General features: G+C 42.6%; 2 protein-coding genes across 6 annotated transcripts in view; one reads left to right on the plus strand and one right to left on the minus strand.

The window, feature by feature from the left end:
* arfrp1 (ADP-ribosylation factor related protein 1) overlaps nucleotides 1-24882 on the minus strand; it is an 82821-nt gene that overhangs the window by 39367 nt on the left and 18572 nt on the right. Inside the window, exon 1 of one of the 5 annotated variants that reach the window (XM_072514790.1) lies at nucleotides 4489-4526. The exons of 3 other annotated variants lie outside the window; for them this stretch is intronic. The gene's annotated coding sequence lies outside the window, so the exon portion shown is untranslated. Of the gene's footprint in view, nucleotides 1-3005; nucleotides 3026-4488; nucleotides 4527-24882 lie in introns of those variants that run through there. One more of the 5 variants, XM_072514792.1, reaches the window with a different exon arrangement.
* zgpat (zinc finger, CCCH-type with G patch domain) lies at nucleotides 3694-22411 on the plus strand. The gene is made up of 6 exons (XM_072514786.1): nucleotides 3694-4523; nucleotides 12839-12972; nucleotides 13822-13974; nucleotides 19383-19511; nucleotides 20321-20744; nucleotides 21967-22411. The coding sequence occupies exons 1-6, from the start codon at nucleotides 3946-3948 to the stop codon at nucleotides 22103-22105; spliced, it is 1557 nt and encodes a 518-aa protein (XP_072370887.1). The 5' UTR covers nucleotides 3694-3945; the 3' UTR covers nucleotides 22106-22411.

Raw genomic sequence — 24882 nt, forward strand, 5'->3', positions numbered from 1 at the left:
GAAACATAAAATGGTTACAGCACAGGAGGCCATTCACCCTATCGTGTCTGTGCTGGCTCTCGAAAGGAGTATCTCAGCTATTGCAACTTCAATGGTTTTCATTGCAGCTGTGTAATGGTTCCCTCCAGATAATGATCACGTTCTCTTTTAGAAGCCTTGTCATTTATATGAATGGCTTAGATAACTATGTGGGGGGGTGGGATCAGTAAGTTTGTGGATGACACAAAGATAGACCGGGTGGTTAACAGTGAAGCTGAGAGTCTTGGGTTACAGGAAGATATAGACGGGATGGTCAATATAGGGGCGGCATGGTAGCATAGTGGTTAGCACTGTTGCTTCACAGCGCCAGGGTCCATGGTTCAATTCCTGTGGGTCACTCCGTGCGAAGTCTGCTGGTGCTCCCTGTGCCTGTGGGTTTCCTCCCACAAGTCCTGAAAGACATGCTTGTTAGGCGAATTGGACATTCTGAATTCTCCCTCTACCCGAACAGGCCCTGGGATGTGGCGACTAGGGGATTTTCACAGTAACTTAATTGCTGTGTTAATGTAAGCCCACTTGTGACAATAATAAAGATTATTATAAAATGGGCAGAAAAGTGGCAGATGGAATTTAATTCTGAAAAGTGATGTGTTACACATTGTAAGGAGCAATTTGACAAATATTCAATGAATGGCATCACACTGGGAAGTCCTGAGGAACAAAGAAATGTTGGCATGTTTATAAATAGATCTCTGAGGGCAGGTTAATAGGGAGGTGAAAACGACAGCATGGTGGCATAGTAGTTAGCACTGCTGCCTACGGCGCTGAGGACCCAGGTTCGATCCCGGCCCTGAGTCACTCAATGTGGAGTTTACACATTCTCCTGCGTCTGTGTGGGTCTCACCCCCACAACCCAAAGATCTGCAGGATAGCTGGATTGGCCACGCTAAATTGCCCCTTAATTGGAAAAAAATAATTGGGTACCTTAAATGTACTTTTCAAAAAATAGGGTGGCGAAAAAGGCATACGGTACACTTGCCTTTATCAATTGTGGCACAGATTACAAAAGCAAGGAAGTCATGTTGGAGTTATATAGAACATTGGTGAGGCCACAGCTGAAATACTGTGTGCCACATAAAAAGGACATGATTACACTGGAGTAGGCACAGAAACGTTTCACCAGGATGTTGCCTGGGATGGAACATTTAAGTTATGAAGTGAGTTTGGATAGGCTTGGGTTGTTTTTGCTGGAGCAGAGAAGACTGAGGGGCGACCTGACCGAGGTATACAAGAATATGAGGGGCGTGGATAGGGAACAGCTGTTCCCTTTAGTTGAAGGGTCAATTACCAGGGGACAAAAGTCAAAAGGTGAGGGGTGGGAGGTTCAGGGGGGATTTGAGGAAAACCTTTTTACCCAGAGGGTGGTGACGGTCTGGAATGCAGTGCCTGGGAGGGTGGGAGAGGCGGGTTGCCTCACATCCTTTAAAAAGTATCTGGATCAGCACTTGGCACATCTTAACATTCGAGGCTATGGGCCAAGTGCTGGCAAATGGGATTAGGATTGGCAGATCCATGTGGCGATGTAGACTCGAAGGGCCTTTCCTTCACTGTATTCTGTGAAGCCTAAATTGACCCTGCCTCCATCACACTATCAGGCAATGTGTTCCAAAGTTCAACTACTAAATTACAGGGTTTCTTCATTAATGAAATTTGATTTACAGACCTCTTAGCTTTTATCACAAATTGTTGTCTACTTGAAATTAGCTGCTATGAGAGCAACATTTAAAGTGTTGTGCAATAACAAACCAAGCAAAATAAATTATTTAAACCTATTGAATATTTCTGCACATTTTAAAGTGGAATTTTACAAATACTTTACAATTCACACACATACAAGTAAAACTTGTATTTAAAAGGCACCCTTTCATATCCTCAGAATATTCTAAAGTGCTTCATAACTAATGATTTACTTATGAAGTATGGAGTGTTGTTTGGAAGGCAAACAAAGGAGACAATTTGCACACAGATCCTATAACATCAAATGAATGGCCAGATAGTTTTAGTGGTGTCCCAGGTTGTCAGAGCAACAGGGAATATGGTGGGGAGCACGGTAGCATAGTGGTTAGCACAATTGCTTCACAGCTCCAGGGTCCCAGGTTCGATTCCCGGTTGGGTCACTGTCTGTGCGGAGTCTGCACGCACTCCCCGTGTGTGCGTGGGTTTCCTCCGGGTGCTCCGGTTTCCTCCCACATTCCAAAGATGTGCAGGTTAGGTGGATTGGCCATGCTAAATTTCCCTTAGTGTTGGTTGAGTGGGGTTATGGGGATAGGGTGGTGTGGGCATGGGTAGGGTGCTCTTTCCAAGAGCTGGTGCAGACTCGATGGGCTGAATGGCCTCCTTCTGCACTGTAAATTCTATGAAAATTAAATTTTATCTAGGACCAGGGATCTTTAATACTCCCTGTGGAGACAAGTATGGTTTAAAATCTTGTCATAAAAAAATGCTATTCATAGAATTCCTACAATGCAGGCCATTTGGGCCATTCATCCAAAAGAGCACCCGACCGAGGCCCACGCCCTCATCCTATCCTCATAATCCCACCAAACCTTTTGGACACTTAAGGGACAATTTAGCACAGGCAATCCACCTAACCTCCATATGTTAGGACTGTGGGAGAAAACTGGAGGACCCCGAGGAAGCCCACGCAGACACTCGGAGGATGTGCAAACTCCACAGTCACCCAAGGTCAGAATCGAACCACTGTATTGCCTATTGGCTGATACAAGTTTTCAGTAATTATGGAGAAACTACAAGAGCACAGTAATGTTATTGGACTCACAATCCAGAAAATCTGGGTATAAAATTCTACAATGGCAATTTGGGAATTTGGATTGAGTTTCAAAATTCTGGAAAAAGCTGGCAATAATAAAAAGAATGCCATACTTACCTATGGCATTATTTAAAGAGCATAGAAGCTCTTCTGGTCCTAACCAAACATTTATCCCTCAACTAAAGACATAGCTTACATTTATATGACATCTATGTTTTATATGATTTCAAGAAACTGCATTATGAAATTTAGTCCCACGTAAACAGAATCAGTTTTGATGAAGGGTCCACATCCAAGATGTCAACTTGTCTCTTCTGTGTCGATGCTGGCTGACCTGCGGAGTGTTTGCAAATGTTCTCTATTCTTGTTTGGGATCCATGATGTGGAGATGCCGGCGTTGGACTGAGGTGGGCACAGTAAGAAGTCTTACAACGCCAGGTTAAAGTCCAACAGATTTATTTGGAATCACTAGCTTTCGGAGTGTAGCTACTTCATCAGGTGAGTCTTGTTTCGAATGGCAAACCAGTCGCCTTCGAAAGTATATTTCAAAGAAAGTGGCAGCTGGCTGACTGAACTTCACGGTGTCCCGGGATTATGAAAGATGCAATTCAAACGCACTTAACGTTTTCTTTTAGCCATGATGTCGAAATGCGTTGGACTGGGGTGAGCACAGTAAGTGGAAGCAGTGCTCCGAAAGCTAGTGAATCGAAATAAACCTGTTGGACTTTAACCTGGTGTTGTAAGACTTCTTAACCATTTTCTTTTAATGTAACGCAAAAAGGTCATCCAAGGGACTGGGTGACAGAACTGGGGGGGGGGGGGATAATGGGATTGTGACACAGGCTTGGGCAGAGATAAAAAGAGGTGCATTGGTGGAGGGAGTTTGGAAAGAAATGTGAAATAAAAAAATTAGCCCCGGATACATTGGTTATGGCACAACTTTTTGCACATATAAGATTGGCGGCTGTGTGGAAGTGCAGGGTTTGGAGCAGTGTCTGGCCAGCCTGGGGACAGTCTGCTGCAGGGTCACAGGCTGCTCGCTGCCTTCTCCTTCCGGAGTGCGGTGTTGTTAAAGGGATGGCGGTGGCGAGCCAGGCTGTCTGACCGCTCTCAGTCCGCCCCTTGGAGCGCCGGCCATGGACGAGGCGAGTCTGGAGGCGGCGATCGAGGTCTACAAGGCCCAGCTGCAGCAGGTGGAGGTGGCGCTGGGGGCCGGCGCTGAGGCCGAGGCCCGGGCCGACCTGCTGCAGCTCCGGGCCGACCTGCGGCAGCTGATCGCCCTGACCGAGTCCAGCCTGCTGTCGGTGCGCAAGAGCCAGCTCCTGGAGCGGCTGCAGCGGGAGGCCTCCTCCCCCTCCAACTCGCCGCCCAGGCCCGAGGCCGGCCCCGCAGCCCGGCGGCTGCTGGACGCCGAGTACGCCGCCTTCCAGGCCGCCCTGGGCGGCGACGGAGGGGAGGCCGCCGAGGAAGGGCGGCGGGAGCCCGGGGAGGAGGACGAGGCCGAAGCCGGGGAGATCGGCGGCACCAAGGTGCGCGCTCCCTACCGCCCTGCCTGGGGCCCGCTGCAGTATCACAACGCCATGGTGGTGGGGGTGGAGAGCGAGCAGACACCCGAGCCCAGGGTCCGTGTCCTGTGGATCCACCCGACCCAGAGAGCAATGAAACCCTGTCCCTTCTACCTGAGTGGCAGCTGCCGCTTCCTGGATTCCTGCAGGTAACCGGCAGGGCGACCTGGAGAGGAAATGTTTCTGGGTGTGTGTGGGGGAGAGAGAAGCCCTGACAAGATGCCTTTTTACTTTAATGTCAAGGATCATCCCATGGAAAATACAAGAAGCTGGGAGACGGAGACAGGGGATGAAACACAAGTTGGACATAAGATTAAGAACATTGTGTGTGTGTGTGTGGGGGGGGGGGGGGGGGGGGGGGGGGGGGCTGGAGTGTGACACCCAAAGTTCGGAAATAAATAAAAACAACATAACAGAATAAGTCCTGGAGAGCAAAAGTTATGCAACATAAAGCTATGAGAGTTAGATTTATTGTCTCGTGCAGTGAAAAGTATTGTTCTGTGTACAGTGCAGGCAGATCGCTCCAGACTTGAAAACATAGAACATAACATAAATACATGAGGGTGCATAATGAAAATACAAAAACATAGACAGCAGGTGAAGTATACAGTATAGTGCTACAACTGTGGAGAAGATGCTTAGAAAGATCAGTTCGGACCCTAAGAGGGTCATTTAGGAGTCTGCTAACAGCGAGGAAGAAGCTGTTTTTGAATTTATTGGTGCATGTTTATGGCTTTGGTTCTGATATTTTCTTTGCTCCTGATTTTTGAATGATGATTTATAGGGCCTGCACCAGCACACTCCCCCCCCCCCCCCCCCCCCCTATTCCTGTAACCCCACTTAACCATTGGACACTAAGGGGGAAGTTTGTGGCCAATCCACCAAACCTGCACACTTTGGACTGTGGGAAGAAACCGGAGCAGCTGGAGGAAATCCACACACACTGGGAGAATGTACAAACTCCACACTGTCACCCAAGGTTGAAATCGAACCTGGGTCCCTAACACTGAGGCAGCAGTGCTAACCACTGTTTCACCATGGACAAATAATCTGTCTCCGTGATGTTGATTAGGGGATGGACATTGGTCAGGACACCAGGGATAACTCCCCAGCTCCCAGTCAAAAGACTGCCTGCCACAGCGCTCCCTCAGCACTGCATTGAAGTGTCAGCCTGGATTTTTATGGTCACAGAAATCACACCTGCCCAGAGATTTGTCACCTCGGGGCCAGGCAGTCCATCAGTGTTCAATTGAATAGCGCACAGAGACCTCTTCGTAGTCCAGTTCCTAACCCACTATACTATGAATCTAATTGGAACAAAAGGTTCTATTATAATTAGAAATAATGTTTTTATTGGTAGTTCTCAGAGTGTTGAGGTTTAAACAAACCAGGTTCACAGAGAATTCCAAATTCATTTTTATGTCTTTCTATAGAACCATAGAATTCCTACAGTGCTTTCATGGCCATTCAGGCCATGGAATCTGCATCACCCCTCTGAAAGAGCACCCTACCCAGGCCCACTCCCCTGCCCTAATCCCATAACCTCACCTAACCTACACATCTTTGGACTATGGGAGGAACCCAAAGCACCCAGAGGTAGCCCTCGCAGCCACAGAGAGAAAGTGCAGACTCCACTCAGTCACCCAAGGCTGGAATTGAACCCGGGTCCCTGGTGCGGCGCTAACCGCTGTGCCGCCCCAACTTCTGGAATTTGGGAAATAGCAGGCAAATTGTGGACTCTCAATTTTTTGCATGTTTTTGGGGAAGAATGCGAGTATAGTTTTCTTTTGCGGCTGTAGCCTCAAAGAATACATTTTTATGCAGTTAATGCAGCAGCACAGACCCTGGCTTGGAAGAACCCAAACTCTCATCCTAACCTGTTTCAGTTTTCACTGAATGGACAGTTGCTCGGCAGCTCATTTAAAAAACCTGGTTCATGGGATATGAGCATTATTGGCAAAGCCGGCATTTATTGTCCATCCCTCCTTGAGAAGGTGTTGGTGAGCAAGTTGTGCTGAGATGGTTATTGTAAAAACACACAATGGATGCTCATTCTTGCATTGGCCATTTTGTGTCGGCTTTGGCTTTACAACATGTAAGCAATCAAGTGAGCTCAAGGTTCCATTTGGGAACTCTTGAGGGCATTTTATATATAGTTGACAGCTGAGCACTAATAAATCTAGCAGAGAATTCAGGAGCCACTTCTTTACCTGGAGAGTTAGTACAATGTGCATCTAGCTACCACGAGGAGTTGAGACATGGAGCATGGATTATTTGAATTTAGAGAAGTTATGTCATGGAGAAGGAGTAGAAGAGCATGTTGGTAAGATGAGATGAAGACGGATGGGAGGGAGGCTCATGTGGAGCATAAATTGTGGCCAAATATCCTGTATTTTGAGCTGTGATTTCTATGTAATACAGGGCAAGGAGGTAAGAACAACAGAACCATGAACACAAAGAAAATGAAGAGTGTACAGTTGTAAACTTATTTAAAGATGAAACTATTTCATTTCTTCAAAGATTGGTCATCCAACCAAATCCAAAAATAACAGACAAAAATGCTGGAAATAAACAAGCACACTGACATCTATAAAGAGTGAGACAGAATGCCATTTAAAACAATTATTATTCCTAAGGATGTGGTTGTCACTGACCAGGACGGCATTTGATGGCTATCCCTAAATGCCCTTGAACTGGGTGGCTTGCTAGGGTATTTCAGAGGGCTTTTAAGATTCAGCCATATTACAGTGAGTCTGGTGTCTCATGCAGACCGGATCAGGTAAGGATGGCACATTTTGTTCTCTAAAGGACATTAGTGAACTAGATGGATTTTTACAACAATGGATGGCTTCTGAGGCAAGCTTTATGTTCCAGATTTATTCATTCAATTTAAATTCCACCAGTTGCTGTGAGATTTGAACCCATGACCCCAGAGCATTTGCTACCAGAGTCTGGGCCTCTGGATTTCTCATTCAGTGACATTACCACTGTTCCCCTGTCTGGGGAATTGTTGAGATTTTTGAAAAGTTATTTTGTGATTGTGTTACTCGATATGCAGCAGGTTTGGACTTATGTGGTGACATTTCTAGTTGGTGGACAATGTTATAATGTAAAGCCATGAAAAACACTTGCAGTTTGCATTCCACTCTGAAGCAAGAAATAAGAACAGCTTTCGTAGTTTCTGTTGACTTTGTGAGCACCTTCAACCTGCTGAATACTTAACAACGTTGATAATGACTCAAAATGGTTTTTTTCTACAGATGCTGCCAGACCTGCTGGGTTTTTCCAGCACTTTCTGCTTTTATTTCAGATCTCTACCATCTGCAGAATTTTGCTTTTATATTATTGTAGGTCCTAAATTGCATTTTGCTCCAAACGTGGCTAAGGATGAAATATTAACGTTTGTTGCAGTTTGAAGTATCTAATCCTCATATTACCGAAATATCATCCAGGTCCCTCTTTTTAAAAAAAATAATAATAATCCTAATCTCATAATCTTAATTTTTGGAAGGAAAATAAAGTCCAAAATTGCACATGCATCATTTCAGCATGGCTAATGCAGCAGGTAACATTTGAACTGATATCTTGGATGAAATGTGTGCATCTCCCGTTCTGTTTTTCGGTATGAAAAGAATGGAAGTTGTGTTTTGCCCCAAATTCAAGAAGATTTTTAAAAATGAACAAATTAACATGTAAATAACTCCTGGATTTTATCATTGGGAATTGGTAAAATCTTAATTTAATCCATATCAAATTGATCTGTCTAATACAAAGAAAATTACGTGTTCCAGTTGATCTTTCTTTCTGGTACAGGAAATAATATACCACAATTATCTAGATATCCTTTCAAGATACAAGACAGAACAATAACAATCCATATATTTAACACATTTGAGTTAGCTCTTAGATTGCTGCTCCCAGCATTACTTTAAAAATAAATAAATATATATATATATTATTTTATAAACTTAAGAGTATCCAATTATTATTTTTCCAATTAAGGGACAATTTAGCGTGGCTAATCCACCTTACCTGCACATCTTTGCGTTGTGGAGGTGGAACCCACGCAGATAGGGGGAGAATGTGCCCTGCATACCTTTCTCAGCTGATGCTTCCTATCTTGCCCTCAGCATCGCTTAGTTATTGCTTCGCATTTGCCTAATTCCCTTATGACAGAAAGGTGCAAGGATGAAGGCAGGATGGAAGGAGGATATAAATAGTTACAGACAGGTTAAGTGAGTGAGCAGAAAATTGGCAAATGGAAGTCAATGTAGGAAAATATGGCATTGCTCATTTTGGAAGAAAGCAGATTATTATTTAAATGGAGAGAGACTGCAAAAAACTAGCACAAAAGTACTTGTGGGTCCTGGTTGATGAAACCCAGAAGTCTAGCATTCAGGTGCAGAGGGTAATGCGGGGGGGGGGGGGGGGGGAGTGTAAATGGAGTGCTGGCTTTTATTTCAAGAGGGCTGGAGTATAAAAGTAAAGAGATTTTGCTGCAACTCTATGATACTAGTGAGGCCACACTTAGAATACTATGTACAGCTTTGGTCCCCTTATTTAAGGAAAGATTTATTATCATTGAAGGCAGTTCAGAGGAGGTTTACGAGAATGATCCTGGGTATGGAGGGACTGCCATGCAAGGAAAGATTAAACAGGTTGGGTCTGTACTTGAATTTCAGAAGACCTGAGAGGTGAAATGATTGACACATAAGATTTTTAGGGCTTTAGACAGGGTAAATGTTGGGAGGATGTTTTCACTCATGGGAGAGTGTAGGACCAGAGGGCATAGTCAGAATAAGGGTGTGCTCATTTATGATGGATTTGAGGAAGAATTTCTTCTCATAGGGTGGTTAATCTTTGGGATTCTTTACCGCAGGGAGGTGTGGAGGCTGAGTCCTCGGGATATTTTCAAGGCTGAGATCGATGGGTTTTTAATCAGTAAGGAAATTGAGGGTTAAAGAGAGAGAAGGCAGGAAAGTGGATTTAGTGAGTGTTCGATCAGCCATGATCTTATTAAATGGTAGAGCGGATTCGAAGGGCTATATGGCGTACTCCTGTTCCTATTTCTTATGGTCTCTGTAGCTCCTCCCTGTCACCCCAGCCATTAGCCGCAATTGCTGCTGTATCTGATTGCTCGGTCCTTTCACCATTCAGCAACTTTGCTAACTAACTTGTGTAAGATTCCTTTAGCAAGGAATTATTTCCCTTGCCTTCAAAACTGTGGTCATCGCCCCCTTCGTCAAAGTATGTTACAAATCCCAATGTCCAGTCAAAACTTCCTTCTCACCTCTATTTTCAAAGTTATTTGAATATGTTATTGCCTTGTTCATATCGTCCGCAACTCTCTCTTAGCCCTGTCAACAAGAACCCCCCAACCACCACAGTACTGAGATTCCCCTGGTTGTTCCTTTCCAATTGCAACTTTGACGTGTTCTTGCCCCTTAACTGTCTCATGTTATTTGGTATGGTCAACAACGCCAACCACTACTTCCATGAGCTCCACCTTTGGATTGCTCATGCATGATTCCACTTGCCCCACTGTAGCTAGGGCATCCCTAACATTGGCTTATCCTTTCAGCGCTGAAACATCTTTCAGTTTTTATTTTGGTTCATTCTCTAATGTTTGTGCTTGGTGACATTCAGTTGCTTTAAAATCAATAATACCACATAATAACATAAGAACTAGGAGCAGGAGTAGGCATAGGCCAAATGTCCCCTCGAGCCTGCTCCGCCACTCAATGAGATCATGGCTGATCTTTTGGAAGTTCCTTTTAATTCTTTTTATGATAAATTTGTGCCTATTTGCTTCAACAAAATCTTCATAAACTTGACGAAATGTCAGGTCACATATGGACCACAGTGGAAAGGAACTGTACTTCTCAAACCTCGCTTCATAATTGAAATCCGATTGCCCTGATAACATGTTGCTGAACCAATGCTGCATTTTTCTCATGCTTTTATGTACTTCCTATAACTGCATATCCAAAACTGCAGATAGGCTGCAGTTGGTGTACTAACTAAATTATTTTATATTTTCTGCATTATATCATTGCTTTGTGTTTTACACCTTGAGGTACAAACCAAGAATTTAATTTTCCTTTATTTTGATTAACTTAGCTATAGCTGCTACCACAATTAATAGTCTGCAAACTTGCACACTACAAGTTCCCACTTTTCATTTAATTTGATTAAAAATCCCTCTTGCTCACCACTCTGGTCCTCCAATACCAGGTTTTTGTGCATTATTCCCACCTCCCTTTTCCACACCAGTGGCAGCAAATATCTCGGTCCCTGCCAGGAACTTGCCCCTCTCTATCTTTGTAACTTACTCCAATTCTACAGCTCATCACAAATTCTGCATTCTTCCAACTGTGGCCTCTTGTGCGTTCTCCACACCCCCTCCCCAATCCCCAATCATTGGTAGCAGTGCTTTCAATCATTTTAGCCCTAAGCTTTCCAATCCCTCCGTCAACCTGTCAATCTAATTTGTTCTCCTTTAAAATGCCCCAAAACTCTATAATTGTGCTTTTTTTTTTAGTCACTTATCCTAAAATCATCTCTTTCAGCTTGGTGTCAATTTTAGTCTTGATTATGTTTCAGTGAAGCAGCCTAGGATGCTTTACTAAATTAAATATGCTAGATAAATGCAGCTCAGCTCCACTGTCCCTAAATACCACCCCTTTTTACTTATTTCTTTACCCTTAAAGGCTCTCTGAGAGTCTTGACTTGGGAATATTTGGTCATCCCTCCTCTTGCCATCGATTTCTCCTTTGGGGCTTAAGAAACTGAATTAGAACAAAGAAAGGTACAGCAAAGAAACAGGCCCTACAGCCCCCCAAGCCTGCGCTGACCGTGCTGCCCATCTAACCTAACACCTTTTACACTTCCGAGGTCCATATCCCTCTATTCCCATCCTATTCATGTATTTGTCAAGATACCCCTTAAACGTCACTCTCGTACTTGCTTCCACCACATCCTCTGGCAGCGAGTTCCAGGCACCCACTACCCTCTGTGTAAAATTTTAAAAAAACTTTGCCCCTCGTACCTTCAACCAATGTCCGCTAGTAATTGACTCTTCCACCCTGGGAAAAAGCTTCTGACTATCCACTCTGTCCATGCCACTCTTAATTGTGTTGACTTCTGTCAGGTCGTCCCTCAACCTCCGTCGTTGCAGTGAGAACAAACCTAGTTTATCCAACCTCTCCTCATAGCTAATGGCTTTCATACCAGGCAACATCCTGGTAAACTTCTTCTGGTAATGTGGCGACCAGAATTGAACACTATAATTCCAAGTGTCGCCTAACTAAGTTTCTATACAGCTGCAGCATGACTTGCCAATTGTTATACTCAATGCCCCGTCCGATGAAGGCAAGCACAATTTAATAGCAATCTGGCTGTTATTGCATATCAAATTCAAGTATGTAACATTTCACTTCAGACATTTGTTATATTTAATCATTCATTGCTAAGGCTTTGAGGGGAAACCCTTGTCAGGTATTGAAAGCGGGTGCGCCTGCGTTTGTGCGTATTCAGCCAGCACTTGATTGTGTCCTAAGGCACATTGCAGTTTCAGTCTGGTCTGAGTTGCAGTACCAACTTTCAGTCACAAGATACCCAAAGTAAGCTCACTCATCAGTGGAGGAAGTGAGTCCTAAAAAATGAAGCCATTGTTCCTTCACATGTACACTGGAATCTCTAACTTGTGTAAATAAGGGATATTCCGACTACCGGACACGCAAATGTTTAGCCCTGATTGTTCTGCCAGTATCTGAGGAAAAGGGTTGACTTCCAAGATTTGTTTTTAGAGCTAAAGTATGGTTAACCTTCCAGTAGAAACTCCCTGTCCTTTAAGAGGTTAAAAATGCATTGTAGATTAAACCAAACCATGTAGACCTGGAAGATCTTTGTATGGATTCCCAGTCTGTGTTAGGCATATAGCTTGTGAGTAACTGTAAGACGTTCTATAGCTAACTTCAAGATTATCCGGTGCTTTTTTTCTATTCGATGAAAAGTGCATGCGCATTTGAATGCTGATTTTTAAAAAGAGTACCTAATTCATTTTTTCCAATTAAGGGGCAATTTAGCATGGCCAAGCCACCTACCCTGCACATTTTTGGGTTGTGGGGGTGAAACCCACGCAAACATGGAGAAAATGTGCAAACTTCACACTGACCCAGAGCTGGGAACGAACCTGGGACCTCGGCACCGTGAGGCAGCAATGCTAACCACTGCGCCACCGTGCTGCCCCTTGAATGCTGATTTTAATGTCCCATATGGTTGATTGTTCACTGCTTTGGATTGCATGTGAAAAATAGCTATTTGAGATACTAGCGATGCCTGGTACACATGAATAAGAAAAGGTGGAGAGAAAATTAGACTATAACCTATGGTGAAAGACTTTTGAGAAATATGCAATTTTAGAAGAAAGTTTACAATGTTGAAAATAATTGTGTTTGACTAGATACTCACATGGAGAGGTTGTGGCTGTGTCTGAACTGCGTGAGTTTGAAGAACTGGACCTAAGTTCACTTGAGGTGGGGTCATCCTGTTTGGCTAAGTATGAAGATGAGATTTGGTACCCAGCTAAAATCCTAGGTAAGTAAGTACACTTGCGTCCACATTTCCTGACTTGATCAGCATATTTCAGCTTGTACAATTTAACATCTGGAAAAGTGCTAATCATCACTATATCTGTGTTGGTACATAGCCTTGGTGAGAAAATGAACTTCAATATGTATAAATAGCCATGGTTTTTTTGGACAAATTGAACTACTGCATTTCATCCATTAAAAATCAGAATGAAAGTTACAGTATTCCTGGACTGCAATTAGAAATTTTTTGTGTGAAGTATAAAAAAAAACCTTCTATTTAAAAAAAATAACTTTTAATTATTTACCTTTAACAAATAGACATCATTAAACTTTTTATGCACAAATACCGTTTTTAAATGAGCAAATATTTAAGTCACCATTTCCGCTTGCATCTGAACTTTATTTTTCTTGGTAGCTGCGTTTTTTTCCTTGAGGCCCGTTCCTGTGCTTTTTGTTAATTTTATTCCCCCCCCCCCCCACCACACACACACATAATGGGGAACAAATAACTGGTTACCCCACCGCACTTCCCCTTCCGACCCCACAGCTCCTTCACCTGAAATAGTGTCTCCATTTCCAGCTTAGTTCTCTTGAATCTTTGTGTCAACACTTCCAGCTGTTAAAAAATAAAATTTAGATTGCTATTCTGACTACTTTTGTATTAAATTTTCAACTTTGTGTCCCGGAAATCTTTAAAATGTGGCCTGTCAAAGGTGAGGTAAGAGACGAGAGTGTGGAGATAAAAGAGTTTGATCAAGGTCACAAAGATCAGATAGAGAGTAGCTCTATTTTTGATTTTTTAGAGAAGTTTATATTTATGGAACCTAATATGTGGAAATCCTTTGCCTTTCAGACATTGACAATGGTTATTTTACGATAAAATTTGATTCCTTGATTCAAAAGGAAATTGTAATAGAGGGAGATGGGATTATGCCAGTACCTCGGGCTGATGAGTCTTCCTCATCTTCTAGCTCTGAGGATGAGGGGCAGCTTGGTTATGCAAGAGGTAAGCACGATAAAGTAGATTTCAGTTGATTTCTTCAGAAAATATAGTCCATTGGGTATTTAGCATGCAGGCTATTACACAGGACAGTCCGTGCAGCAGGTTATTAAGTTGATTCACGGACTTCCAAGCTGCTTATAATTTCTGCGGCCAAGAGGAATCAAATGTTTCAAGTTCATGTTGAGTGTGAGCGGTTGCAGCCCCACTTCCACTTTTTGAAGGAACTACCTCCCAATTTCTGCCTGCATTTCAGTCCTCTGTTCCAGATCTTTAGCATTCCGACGCAGAGGGGTGTGGGCAGCTTGCGGACAACTGGTGCACCTGGCCAAGGTGGTCATCAACAGGTCAATGCAGCGGCTGATTGAGGGGACGGTTCGGTCTTATTGCCTGTCTCTCTCCCCTGGCTGGGTGTACATGGAGAGGGAGCATGTAATCTTATTGATGTACTTAATAGTTTTTGCAAATGATGGGCACCAGAGCATCCTGCTGTGAAGTACAAATGCAGCATGGGGTTTTCGGTCGTATTAAAAGTAAACTGGGAATATCTTTTCTATAGTGCCTGCTATGGTCGTATTTAGTCACTGGCGCCTTAAAACATAAGAACTAGGTGCAGGATTAGGCAATTCAGCCCTTCGCCCCTGCTCTGTCATTGAATACGTTCATGACTGATCGCAACTCTATTTTCCTGCCCGTTCTCCATTCTTCGCAAACCTTCAACCATTACTATTTAAAAATCTCCTCAAATTTACTTATTTCCACTGCACTCTAGGGAAGTGAATTCCACAGATTCACAACCCTTTGAAAGAAGTAATTTCTCCTCATCTCTGCTTTAAATCTGCTACCCCTTATCTTAAAACCATGACTTCTCATTCTAGATAGCCCCTCAAGTGGAAGCATCCAGTCTGTGTCTACTTTGTCAATACTTTCTATCATCTTTCTGCCTCAAATAGATCTCCTCTCATTCTTCTAAACGTGAGAGAGTAGAGGCCTATACTCTTTTTATAAGACAAACCCCTCATCTTTGGAATCAATCTGGTGAATCTCTGAACTGTCTCCATTGCAAATACATCCCTCCTTAAATAAGGGGACCAAAACTGTACAGGGTACTCCATTTGCGGTTTCACCAATGCCTTGTACAGTTGCAGCAACACTTCCCTGCGTTTGCACTCCATTCCTTTAGCCATAAATGGCAAAATTCCATTTGCCTTTCTTATTACCTGCTGTATCTACCTGCATTCTGGATTTTTTGCGATTCATGCCCGAGGACACCCAGATCCCTCTTCACGAAAGCACTCTAAAGTTTCTCTCCATTTAGATAATAAGTTGCCTTCCTATTTCTCTGACCAAAATGGATAATCTCGCACTTACCCACGTTAAACTTCATCTGCCAAATTTTGGCCAACTCGCCTAACCTATCCATATCCATTTGTTTTTGCAGCTAATGTCTTGGAACCTAAAATCTTGTCATGATATTCCTTTAAGTTAGCCACTGGGTACTCAAATATGTTTTAATATGTTATCAGAGATATAAACTCTGCTTTGTATAGACAAATACACTATGTAAACAGACTGCTGTATCAATACGTTTTAGTTTAACTAACACCTCTCTTGAGCAAACCAAACCTTCTACATTTATCAAAAGCCATATTTATCTATTACCAAAAAACTACGTTTGCTAATGAGTTATGATGTTAGCCACCTACTTTCAGGAAGTCACGTTGCCTGGATGCTCGAGAGCCACTGTTGCAGTAATTGGGATGAAATGACAAGGCCCATTTTCATTTTGTATTCAGGATTGTTCGAAGATAGTGTTGGTGATTGAAATTGTTGACTGGAAATAACTTTTATTTGAAAAAATGGAACCAACTAGTGTGTGTGATGTCAGTATACATACAGCGAGATATGCAACTCGCTGTAATTGCACTAAAATAATTCTGAATAAATTAGTTAGGAAACTAATTGTGATGAATTTCAGATGTATTATAGGTATTTGGTGCAGTAAGAGTTAAACTCCTGGGTTACTGTGTGTGTGACTGCTGCAATCATGTTTTAAAAGAAATCCTAGTTTGAAAGACAACAAAGCATTTGGGAGCTGGGAATGCAATTAAAGCATCGTAAAAAGCTTGGGCTAATGGAATGTTGTTTTGATTAAGGGGATTCCCTGTGGAGATAATTCAATTTCAGCTTAGTAAGATGATGTCGTTGTTGCGTGGAACTAAAGCATCAGGCATTTTGCAGAACAGTTCAGTTGTGAGCTGAATGAAGCTGTGACCAGAAGTCAAACAGTTTGCTCTCATTGCAGTTCAGTTAAAAGAGATTAGCAGTCTTTAAAGCAGTTCAGACCTCTCTGAGAACAAGGGTGAACAAGCTGAGAAGCATCTTCTGAAGAAATACAGCCAGAGTTTCTGTATGGGTCTGACAGGATTCTGGTCTTGTCTTTGAAGCAGTGTCAAAAGATATTTCTTTCTCAAAGAACATCTCTGTAAAGTAAGTATTCCTGAATGCCAATGGTTGTTAATAGTGGATTGAGAGCTGAGATGATTTTTTTCCTCATTTGAGTGGAAATTAAGATGCCAGTTAAGAGTTTTGTATTCACTGTATTGAGTAGGATATTCCTATTTCTTTGTGTAATCACTCCTGCAGCGAAGTATCCTTTCCTCACAGTCTTGTGAGGTTTCTGTCCAATAACCTAGCCACTGATGGGGTCTGGTCTGAGATCATAATCCAATTTGTATTCTCTAAATGAGATGGGCCTGTGGGGTGGTCCCGGCGGATTGGAAATTAGCAAACGTGACACCACTGTTTAAAAAAGGAGGTAGGCAGAAAGCGGGTAATTATAGGCCAGTGAGCTTAATTTCGGTAGTAGGGAAGATGCTGGAATCTATCATCAAGGAAGAAATAGCGAGGCATCTGGATGGAAATTGTCCCATTGGACAGACGCAGCATGGGTTCATAAAGGGCAGGTCGTGCCTAACTAATTTAGTGGAATTTTTTGAGGACATTAACGGGGAGCTAATGGATGTGGTATATCTGGATTTCCAGAAAGCCTTTGACAAGGTGCCACACAAAAGGTTGTTGCATAAGATAAAGATGCATGACATTAAGGGGAAAGTAGTAGCATGGATAGAGGATTGGTTAATTAATAGAAAGCAAAGAGTGGGGATTAATGGGTGTTTCTCTGGTTGGCAATCAGTAGCGAGTGGTGTCCCTCAGGGATCAGTGTTGGGCCCACAACTGTTCACAATTTACATAGATGATTTGGAGTTGGGGACCAAGGGCAATGTGTCCAAGTTTGCAGACAACACGAAGATAAGTGGTAAAGCAAAAAGTGCAGAGGATACTGGAAGTCTGCAGAGGGATTTGGATAGGCTACGTGAATGGGCTAGGGTCTGGCAGATGGAATACAATGTTGACAAATGTGAGGTTATCCATTTTGGTAGGAATAACAGCAAAAGGGATTATTATTTAAATGATAAAATATTAAAACATGCTGCTGTGCAGAGAGACCTGGGTGTGCTAGTGCATGAGTCGCAGAAAGTTGGTTTTCAGGTGCAACAGGCGATTAAGAAGGCAAATGGAATTTTGTCCTTCATTGCTAGAGGGATGGAGTTTAAGACTAGGGAGGTTCTGCTGCAATTGTATAAGGTGTTAGTGAGGCCACACCTGGAGTATTGTGTTCAGTTTTGGTCTCCTTACTTGAGAAAGGACGTACTGGCACTGGAGGGTGTGCAGAGGAGATTCACTAGGTTAATCCCAGAGCTGAAGGGGTTGGATTACGAGGAGAGGTTGAGTAGACTGGGACTGTACTCGTTGGAATTTAGAAGGATGAGGGGGGATCTTGTAGAAACATATAAGATTATGAAGGGAATAGATAGGATAGATGCGGGCAGGTTGTTTCCACTGACGGGTGAAAGCAGAACTAGGGGGCATAGCCTCAAAATAAGGGGAAGTAGATTTAGGACTGAGTTTAGGAGGAACTTCTTCACCCAAAGGGTTGTGAATCTATGTAATTCCTTGCCCAGTGAAGCAGTAGAGGCTCCTTCATTAAATGTTTTTAAGATAAAGATAGATAGTTTTTTGAAGAATAAAGGGATTAAGGGTTATGGTGTTCGGGCCGGAAAGTGGAGCTGAGTCCACAAAAGATCAGCCATGATCTCATTGAATGGTGGAGCAGGCTCGAGGGGCCAGATGGCCTACTCCTGCTCATAGTTCTTATGTTCTTAAGAAGAGATACTGGGGTAGACTTTTGTATTTGTTGTTTGAGTTGTAATATAGCAGAGCAGATTATCTTTCCATACTGAAAATGGACATCTGAAAATGGACATATGAAATAAGAACAGAAGTAGGCCATTTGGCCCCTCGAGCCTGATCCACCATTCAATAAGATCATGGCTGATGTGTTTGCGTTTCAAGTTCCACATACCCATCTACCCCAATAACCTTGTTAGGCAAGCAATCTATCCTGTAGAAGTCAATATTTTCCTGCTTCTTTGACTGTGGTAAAGACTCAACAATAGATTGTTATGGTAAAATAACAAGGCTTTATTTACGAAACGACCGCATGCAGCATCACAATCCCTGCCATAAAATATTTAATGATTCCGCTTCCAATGCCTTCTGAGGTAGAAGCTCCAATGTTACACATTCCTCCGAAAAAAATATTATCCTCAGCTCTGACCCGTAAGGTGATCCCTAATTTTAAAATGGTGTCCCTACTTCTGCACTCACCCACCGGAGGAAGCATTCAACCTTGTCAAGACCATTCTCCTCCTCAGCCCCTTCCACCCCTCTTCCTCAGCACCTTCCCCCCCACCCCCTCCTCCTCAGCCTCTACTCCTCCTCCTCAGCCCCTCCCCCTTTCTCTGCTCCTCCCCCTTCCCCACATCCTACAACTCAATCCTGTCTTCCCCAATCCTCATCCCGCTCAACTCCAGTCTTCTTCTTATGTCAGTCCCCTGCTCTTTGGATCAAACTTTCTTTCCGAGGCCCATCTCTAGCTGTGGCTATGACCCGGAAAACTCAACTCCCTCTCTGAGTGACAGGCCAATCTGCTTCAATTAGGAATTAAAGAATACCGCCTAAGACACAATCGTGTTGGCGTGAGCAGCACCATCCATGGTCCTGGCCGCTGCCTACTCTGTTGCTTGTAACAAAATAAAACACTAGAACAACGCATATGTGGTGGTATTGATTACAAAAGCAGCCATATTCTAAACCTACTACTTTGGTCCTGCTTCACTTCCCCTAATTTTACTCCTTCCTTTTTGATACCCACACTTCCTCCTGTTAAAACACCTTGAGTAATTTGCTATTTTGATCAAACATCTTGAAGTCTTCAACATTTTATTAAAAAATCAAAATGGTGTTCCACAGTGTTGTAACTGTTTGCCTTCATTGATCTTATTTCACAGTCTTAGATGAAAATTCTGTGGAAATGGCAAATTGGACCCCAGCTTGCAGTTCTTTTGCTGGTTGGGAAGCTCACACTCGAGGAATAGGATCAAAATTAATGATTAAACTGGGCTACGAATTTGGAAAAGGTAAGACTGCATGAACTAACCTCGCTGTATTACTGTCCAAATGTCAGCTCATGGTAGAGAACATTAGGGGGGTGGGGGTTGGAATGTATAAGTTATTGATGATTCTTTTTCATTGGTGTATTGTATTCAAAATGTTGGGAGCTGTTTGAGGGTGGGTGGGATAAGGGGATTGTTGGCTAGAGGATTGCCATTGTATTTGTTATTGTTGGTCATCTGTTGTAAAATTTGATGAAAATGTGAAAAAGGAGAATAAAAATATTTATTTGGAAATTCCTGTCCGAGGGCAACGGAACTTTAAATGATCCGTGACATTTTCCATCCCACCCGCCACGATTCCTGCGGGGGCAAGATGGGAAAATTTCCCCCCATGTGTTTAATGCTCTGCTGAGATTGAAAATGAACTTTAGTGCCTACTGCTTAAGCAATTTCCAATTTGTCAGAATGCACCCAGATTGACCTACTTACTATTTTCTGTATCCTGGACTTTCCGTATGTGTGTAGTCTTGAGAACAAGCAATAAGTTAATAAATAAGATGCTTTTTTTAAAGCAGATATTATTTGGATTTATTCTTTCAAATTTACCTTTAATTGGCGACATTTGAAAGAGCATAACTTGTAACTGATTTGGAGGAGGTGGTTTATTTTGGGTTTGGGGGAAAGTTCTGACGGTCGGGTGGAATCTATACAAGCCATGGTTTTGCCACCAGGAAAATCCCGAGTTATTGTTTCAAATTTACCTTATTAATTGGTGACATTTGAAAGAGAATGACTTGTAACTGATTTGGAGGGTGTGGTTTGATTCATTTTAGGTTTGGGGAAAAATGCTGATGGGCGAGTGGAACCTGTACAAGCAGTGGTTTTGCCACCAGGAAAATCTCTCGATCAATGTGCTGAAATATTGCAAAATAAGCGGGAAGGAAAACGTAACCATCTCCACAAAAAGAAGCACAAGAGGAAAGGCGAAGGAGGCTTGCGTGCTGTTAAAGAAAGAAAACCTCGCCAGACTGTGTTTGACTTTTTGAATGACAAACTTGGAAGTACTGGACAGACTAGCAGTTCATCAGGTCACACAGGATTCCCCATGGGAGAAAAAAATAGCAAAGAACGTTACAGGGGCAACAAAAGCCTGAAGAAAGCTCTAAATATCCAACTTTTTCAAATAACAGAAAAGATTGAGCATACCGAAAAGGACATTGCAAAAATTAGGGAGGCACTTGCAAGAAATGTTGGAAGGTACCATATCTACTGAATTGTTTACAATTGGAGCTTAATTCAGTTTGGTGGGTCTGATTTTATTGTGGTTAACACATCAGCAGATGGTTATCAAAACCTATTGAAAATGGCAATGCAGCTCAAATTTGGAAGAATTAAAAGCATCCTGTTTGGTTCACACTTATAACCCCTCCAGCCTGCATTCAATCCCTTTATCAGTGCTCACCATCCCTTTATCAGTGTTCAGTGTGCAACCTGAGGTGATGGTGGAGAGGGGAGATGATGTGGGTGCGCAAGAATGGTTCACCCATTGTAGGAACCTACCTGATTTTCTTCCATTGAACAGACACACTAGTGTCTAAAGGATGAAGGTGAAAATTACCCCTTGCATCCTGTTTTATTCTTAGCTGATTTTAGATCCTACATTGGGCTGGAGACTTCCTGCTCCAACCTCCTGTTGCTTGCCTATCTCCATCTATACCCCACTCAGATGACCATTGAAATCTGCAGCCACTTGAGTCCTAAGCTCCACTTTTCTAACACCCTCCCAATTCCACTGTTCGCTCTGCCAACACCCTCCCAATTCCACCGTTCACTCTGCCAACCTATCATTCCTATCTACAAAGGCTTCCCATTCCCCAGTATGTGGATTCTCAAATCCTTCTGTCCTTCACAACCCTGCTTCTGCAACCTCCTCTTGTCTGTGCACCTGCTCCCCTAAATTTGGATTTCCTGCCATTCTCACACACAACTTGCCCATTGAGAGCAGAGTCGCTATCCTCTTGCCACATGCACGTCTCTTTCCAAACTCCTACATCTCCTCAAGAACCGCTTCTTTTACCTGGCACTGAGTCACATGTATGAACTGTGTTTGCTACTTTCCCCACTCCATCCCGACTCCTTGTTGGTGCACAATTCCTGATTCCCTCAATGAAACTCCAATTTGTGACTAAAGCAAATTGCATTCTTTTTTTTTATGGGTAATTTCTCAGTGCATGTAAAAAGCAGAATCGTTTAATTTGGATTTGTAAATGGTCTCCACAAAAACCTTTTAAGATTGCTGTAGATGAATGAAGTGTTAAGGTTTGATTTATTCACTGTTGACACCTAAATTGTCCCTGGGTGGACTTGTATAGCAAAGGAATATTCAGTGCAAATACATCATTAAGGAATTTCAATAGGCGTGCCTCCACAACATAATTTGGTAATTTATGTTTCAGTTTTCTTTACTGTTTTATTGCAGAGACAAAACAGTAACCTCCCATCTGGAAGAGAAGTTATCTAATGCAAAGAAGCAGTTATCCTATCTAAAGACTCAGGAATCCGGGGCCCAGCAAGAACAAAAGAAAGCAGACACACACAAGAAGATGACCAAATTTTGATTTAAAATCAATCATTCTTCTTCTGTATATTTTTTTTAAAAAGACAATGTGTGCAGCATTTTTCTGTAAGATTTATCCAGTGGAGTTAACATAATATGGTTCTTGTAGTTTGTGTTATTTGGTATGTCTTTTTGAATGTTTTGCATTGAGCTAATAATGAAAATCATTTCTGTTATTAGATGAGGTTGATGCACCATATGCAGATCTGATCACAATTGTTTTAGTAACTTTCTAAAAACTGAGAGCATTGTTTATGTCAGTGTTGTAAGTTGTGTACCGTTGACTATATAAAATTGCTTCCTCCAATGCCTTTTTGTTCCGTACTTAAGTTGAACAGAGTGGTTCTTTTAAGCCAGCTTTGAAATGTTCTGATACCAATTAGGATATAAAAGACTGCATTGCAAAATGTACATTTTTGCGATGGCAACATTTCTGCCATCATATGTTCACCTGCCTGAGAACTCGCTTGCACTGACCTGCCAGATATCACCTCAATCAAATAACAGTTGGCATTGGGTTTCAAACCCAACACTATCAGATGAGGTACAAAACTCTGCCTCATTCCCACTTGTGCATGGAATATATTCCTCTGGAATTCTATAGTGGTTTTGTCTCTCAAATTCGATCTTGTTTAAACTTGAGATTGCTTGATGAAGTGCTTAATGAGAGCAGGGAAGGATTATCCACAGATTGGTGTGTAGAAAGGGAACTAAAGTTTAAAAATATTACAATGTGAGCTGCAGGATATTGTAGAGGTATGGTAAAAGGTAAAGTCGCCATAGTTCCAGATGACCATAGCCTGCTTTCCCCTTTTGAGGGGAGAGCTGACTACTGGTGATTTAACCTAAGGATCACCACATCTCAGGTGAGCAAGAGGCAATGTTGAGAAGGCGGGCCTTCATGGAGATTGAGAAGGCAGGCCTTCATGAATAACCTCAAGCCGGTACGGGAATTGAACCCGCGCTGCTGACCTCCCGAACCAGCTGTCTAGCTGAGCTAAACCGCCCCCAGTAGAGGTGAGAGAAAGTCATGGAGTAGTTTGTTAAGGAGGATTTTGAAAATGACTTTGTTGATGGACAAGGTACAGGTAGGCAAGTACGGGCGATAGGTAATTGGACATGCGTGGGCAGTGGTGTTTCTATAAGAAGATTGTTGAGATCATTTGAGAAATTTGAGCAATAATGGTATGAATTAATTCTTCAGTGCCACTGGGTGTGATGTATGAATGGAACTGGGTGATGATGCATGAGCTCTTTCGTTCTCTTCTGCTGAACATGATTTTGTGCTTTGTTTGGCCAACATCAAGGAACGGGTGGAGAATGAACTCGAACCTTTAGACAACAATAGCTACTGTTAATTAAATAAACAGTTAAACAATTAAGGAAAGACACCTTAGGAAGAAAAACGAGAGAAAACAGGTTTTTTTGTTTCACCTGAAATCTGCATGTATTCTAATTGGTTACTGCGTTTTCAAATCTTATGTCCTCTTCAACTTTAAAGTCGTGACTCCTGTGCCCAAGTTCAAGTCATTAAATATATACACATACAAACAACTGTTTTCCACTATTCTTTCTGTCTCAACCAGCCAATCCCATATTCATGCTGCCATTGCCCCTTTAATCCTATGTACATTTTGTTAACATGGCAGTTATAATGTTCAGCACAGTATCAGTGAACAAAAAGAAAAATTACAAATGTTACAAATTTTAATTAAAAGCATAAAGTCCTTGAAGTGCACAACTCTATCAGCATCTGTCGTTAATAGAATACTACAAGTGGAATTGTTAACCATTGTTTGATTCGAAACCGTAACCTATCTAATCTCTTTTGAAACTATTACAAACTGACTTTACTGTGGCAGCTTTGCAATGCTTACTTACCTTGGCTGAAGAAGCCACGGCACGGTATGGCAACACAGTGGTTAGCACTGCTGCCTCACAACACCAGAAACCTGGCTTCAATTCAGCCTCGGGTGACTGTCTTGAGTGGAGTTTGCACTTTCTCCCCTTTTCTGTGTGCGTTTCCTCCCAAAGTCCAAAGATGTGCAGGTTAGGTGGATTGGCCATGCTAAATTTCCCGTTAGTATCCAGTGGTTAGCACTGTTGCTTCACAGCGCCAGAGTCCCAGGTTCAATTCCCGGCTTGGCTCACTGTCTGTGTGGAGTCTGCACGTTCTCCCCGTGTTTGCATGGATTTCCTCCCATAAGACCCGAAAGACGTGCTGTTGGGTAATTTGGACATTTTGAATTCTCCCTCAGTGTACCCAAACAGGCGCCGGAGTATGGTGACTAGGGGCTTTTGCAGCGTTAATGTAAGCCTACTTGTGACAATAAAGATTATTATTATTATTACTATTATTAAAAGGTTAGGTTGGGTTACGGGGATAAGGTGGGGCTCTTTCAGAGGGTCGGCGCAGACTCAATGGGCCAAAAGACCTCTTGCACTGTGGGGATTCTATGATTTTAAGCAGTTCATGCTTGAAGAATCTGCAGAATCCAAATTTATCTGGATATGTGACTACACTAATGGTAGAGAACTCCTTGAAAGAGTTGCATTATCTGTCTCTTTCCTGCAACCCTTGCTTCTCTGGGCAATAAAATAGTGATAGTCAAATACTGGAGGTGTACGCTTTTAGCAATTGTTACAAATTATGTAGATGAGAGAAGCTGGGGGCCAGAGATTGTGTCAGGAAAGAATGGGGAACTGGGGAGGAAGCATAGGTATAGTCTGAGCTGTGAAAGAATTTTACTTAACCACTGACCCTTGAGATGCTGACCG

This window comes from Scyliorhinus torazame, chromosome 8 (assembly GCF_047496885.1).
Source record: "Scyliorhinus torazame isolate Kashiwa2021f chromosome 8, sScyTor2.1, whole genome shotgun sequence".
NCBI classification, from domain to species: domain Eukaryota; kingdom Metazoa; phylum Chordata; class Chondrichthyes; order Carcharhiniformes; family Scyliorhinidae; genus Scyliorhinus; species Scyliorhinus torazame.

Coding starts and splice junctions, on each gene's coding strand:
- zgpat (XM_072514786.1), top strand. CDS start 3,946: ATGGACGAGGCGAGTCTGGAGGCGGCGATCGAGGTCTACAAGGCCCAG. Junction 4,524..12,838: donor CGCTTCCTGGATTCCTGCAG/GTAACCGGCAGG, acceptor GTGTTTGACTAG/ATACTCACATGGAGAGGTTG. Junction 20,745..21,966: donor CTTGCAAGAAATGTTGGAAG/GTACCATATCTA, acceptor GTTTTATTGCAG/AGACAAAACAGTAACCTCCC.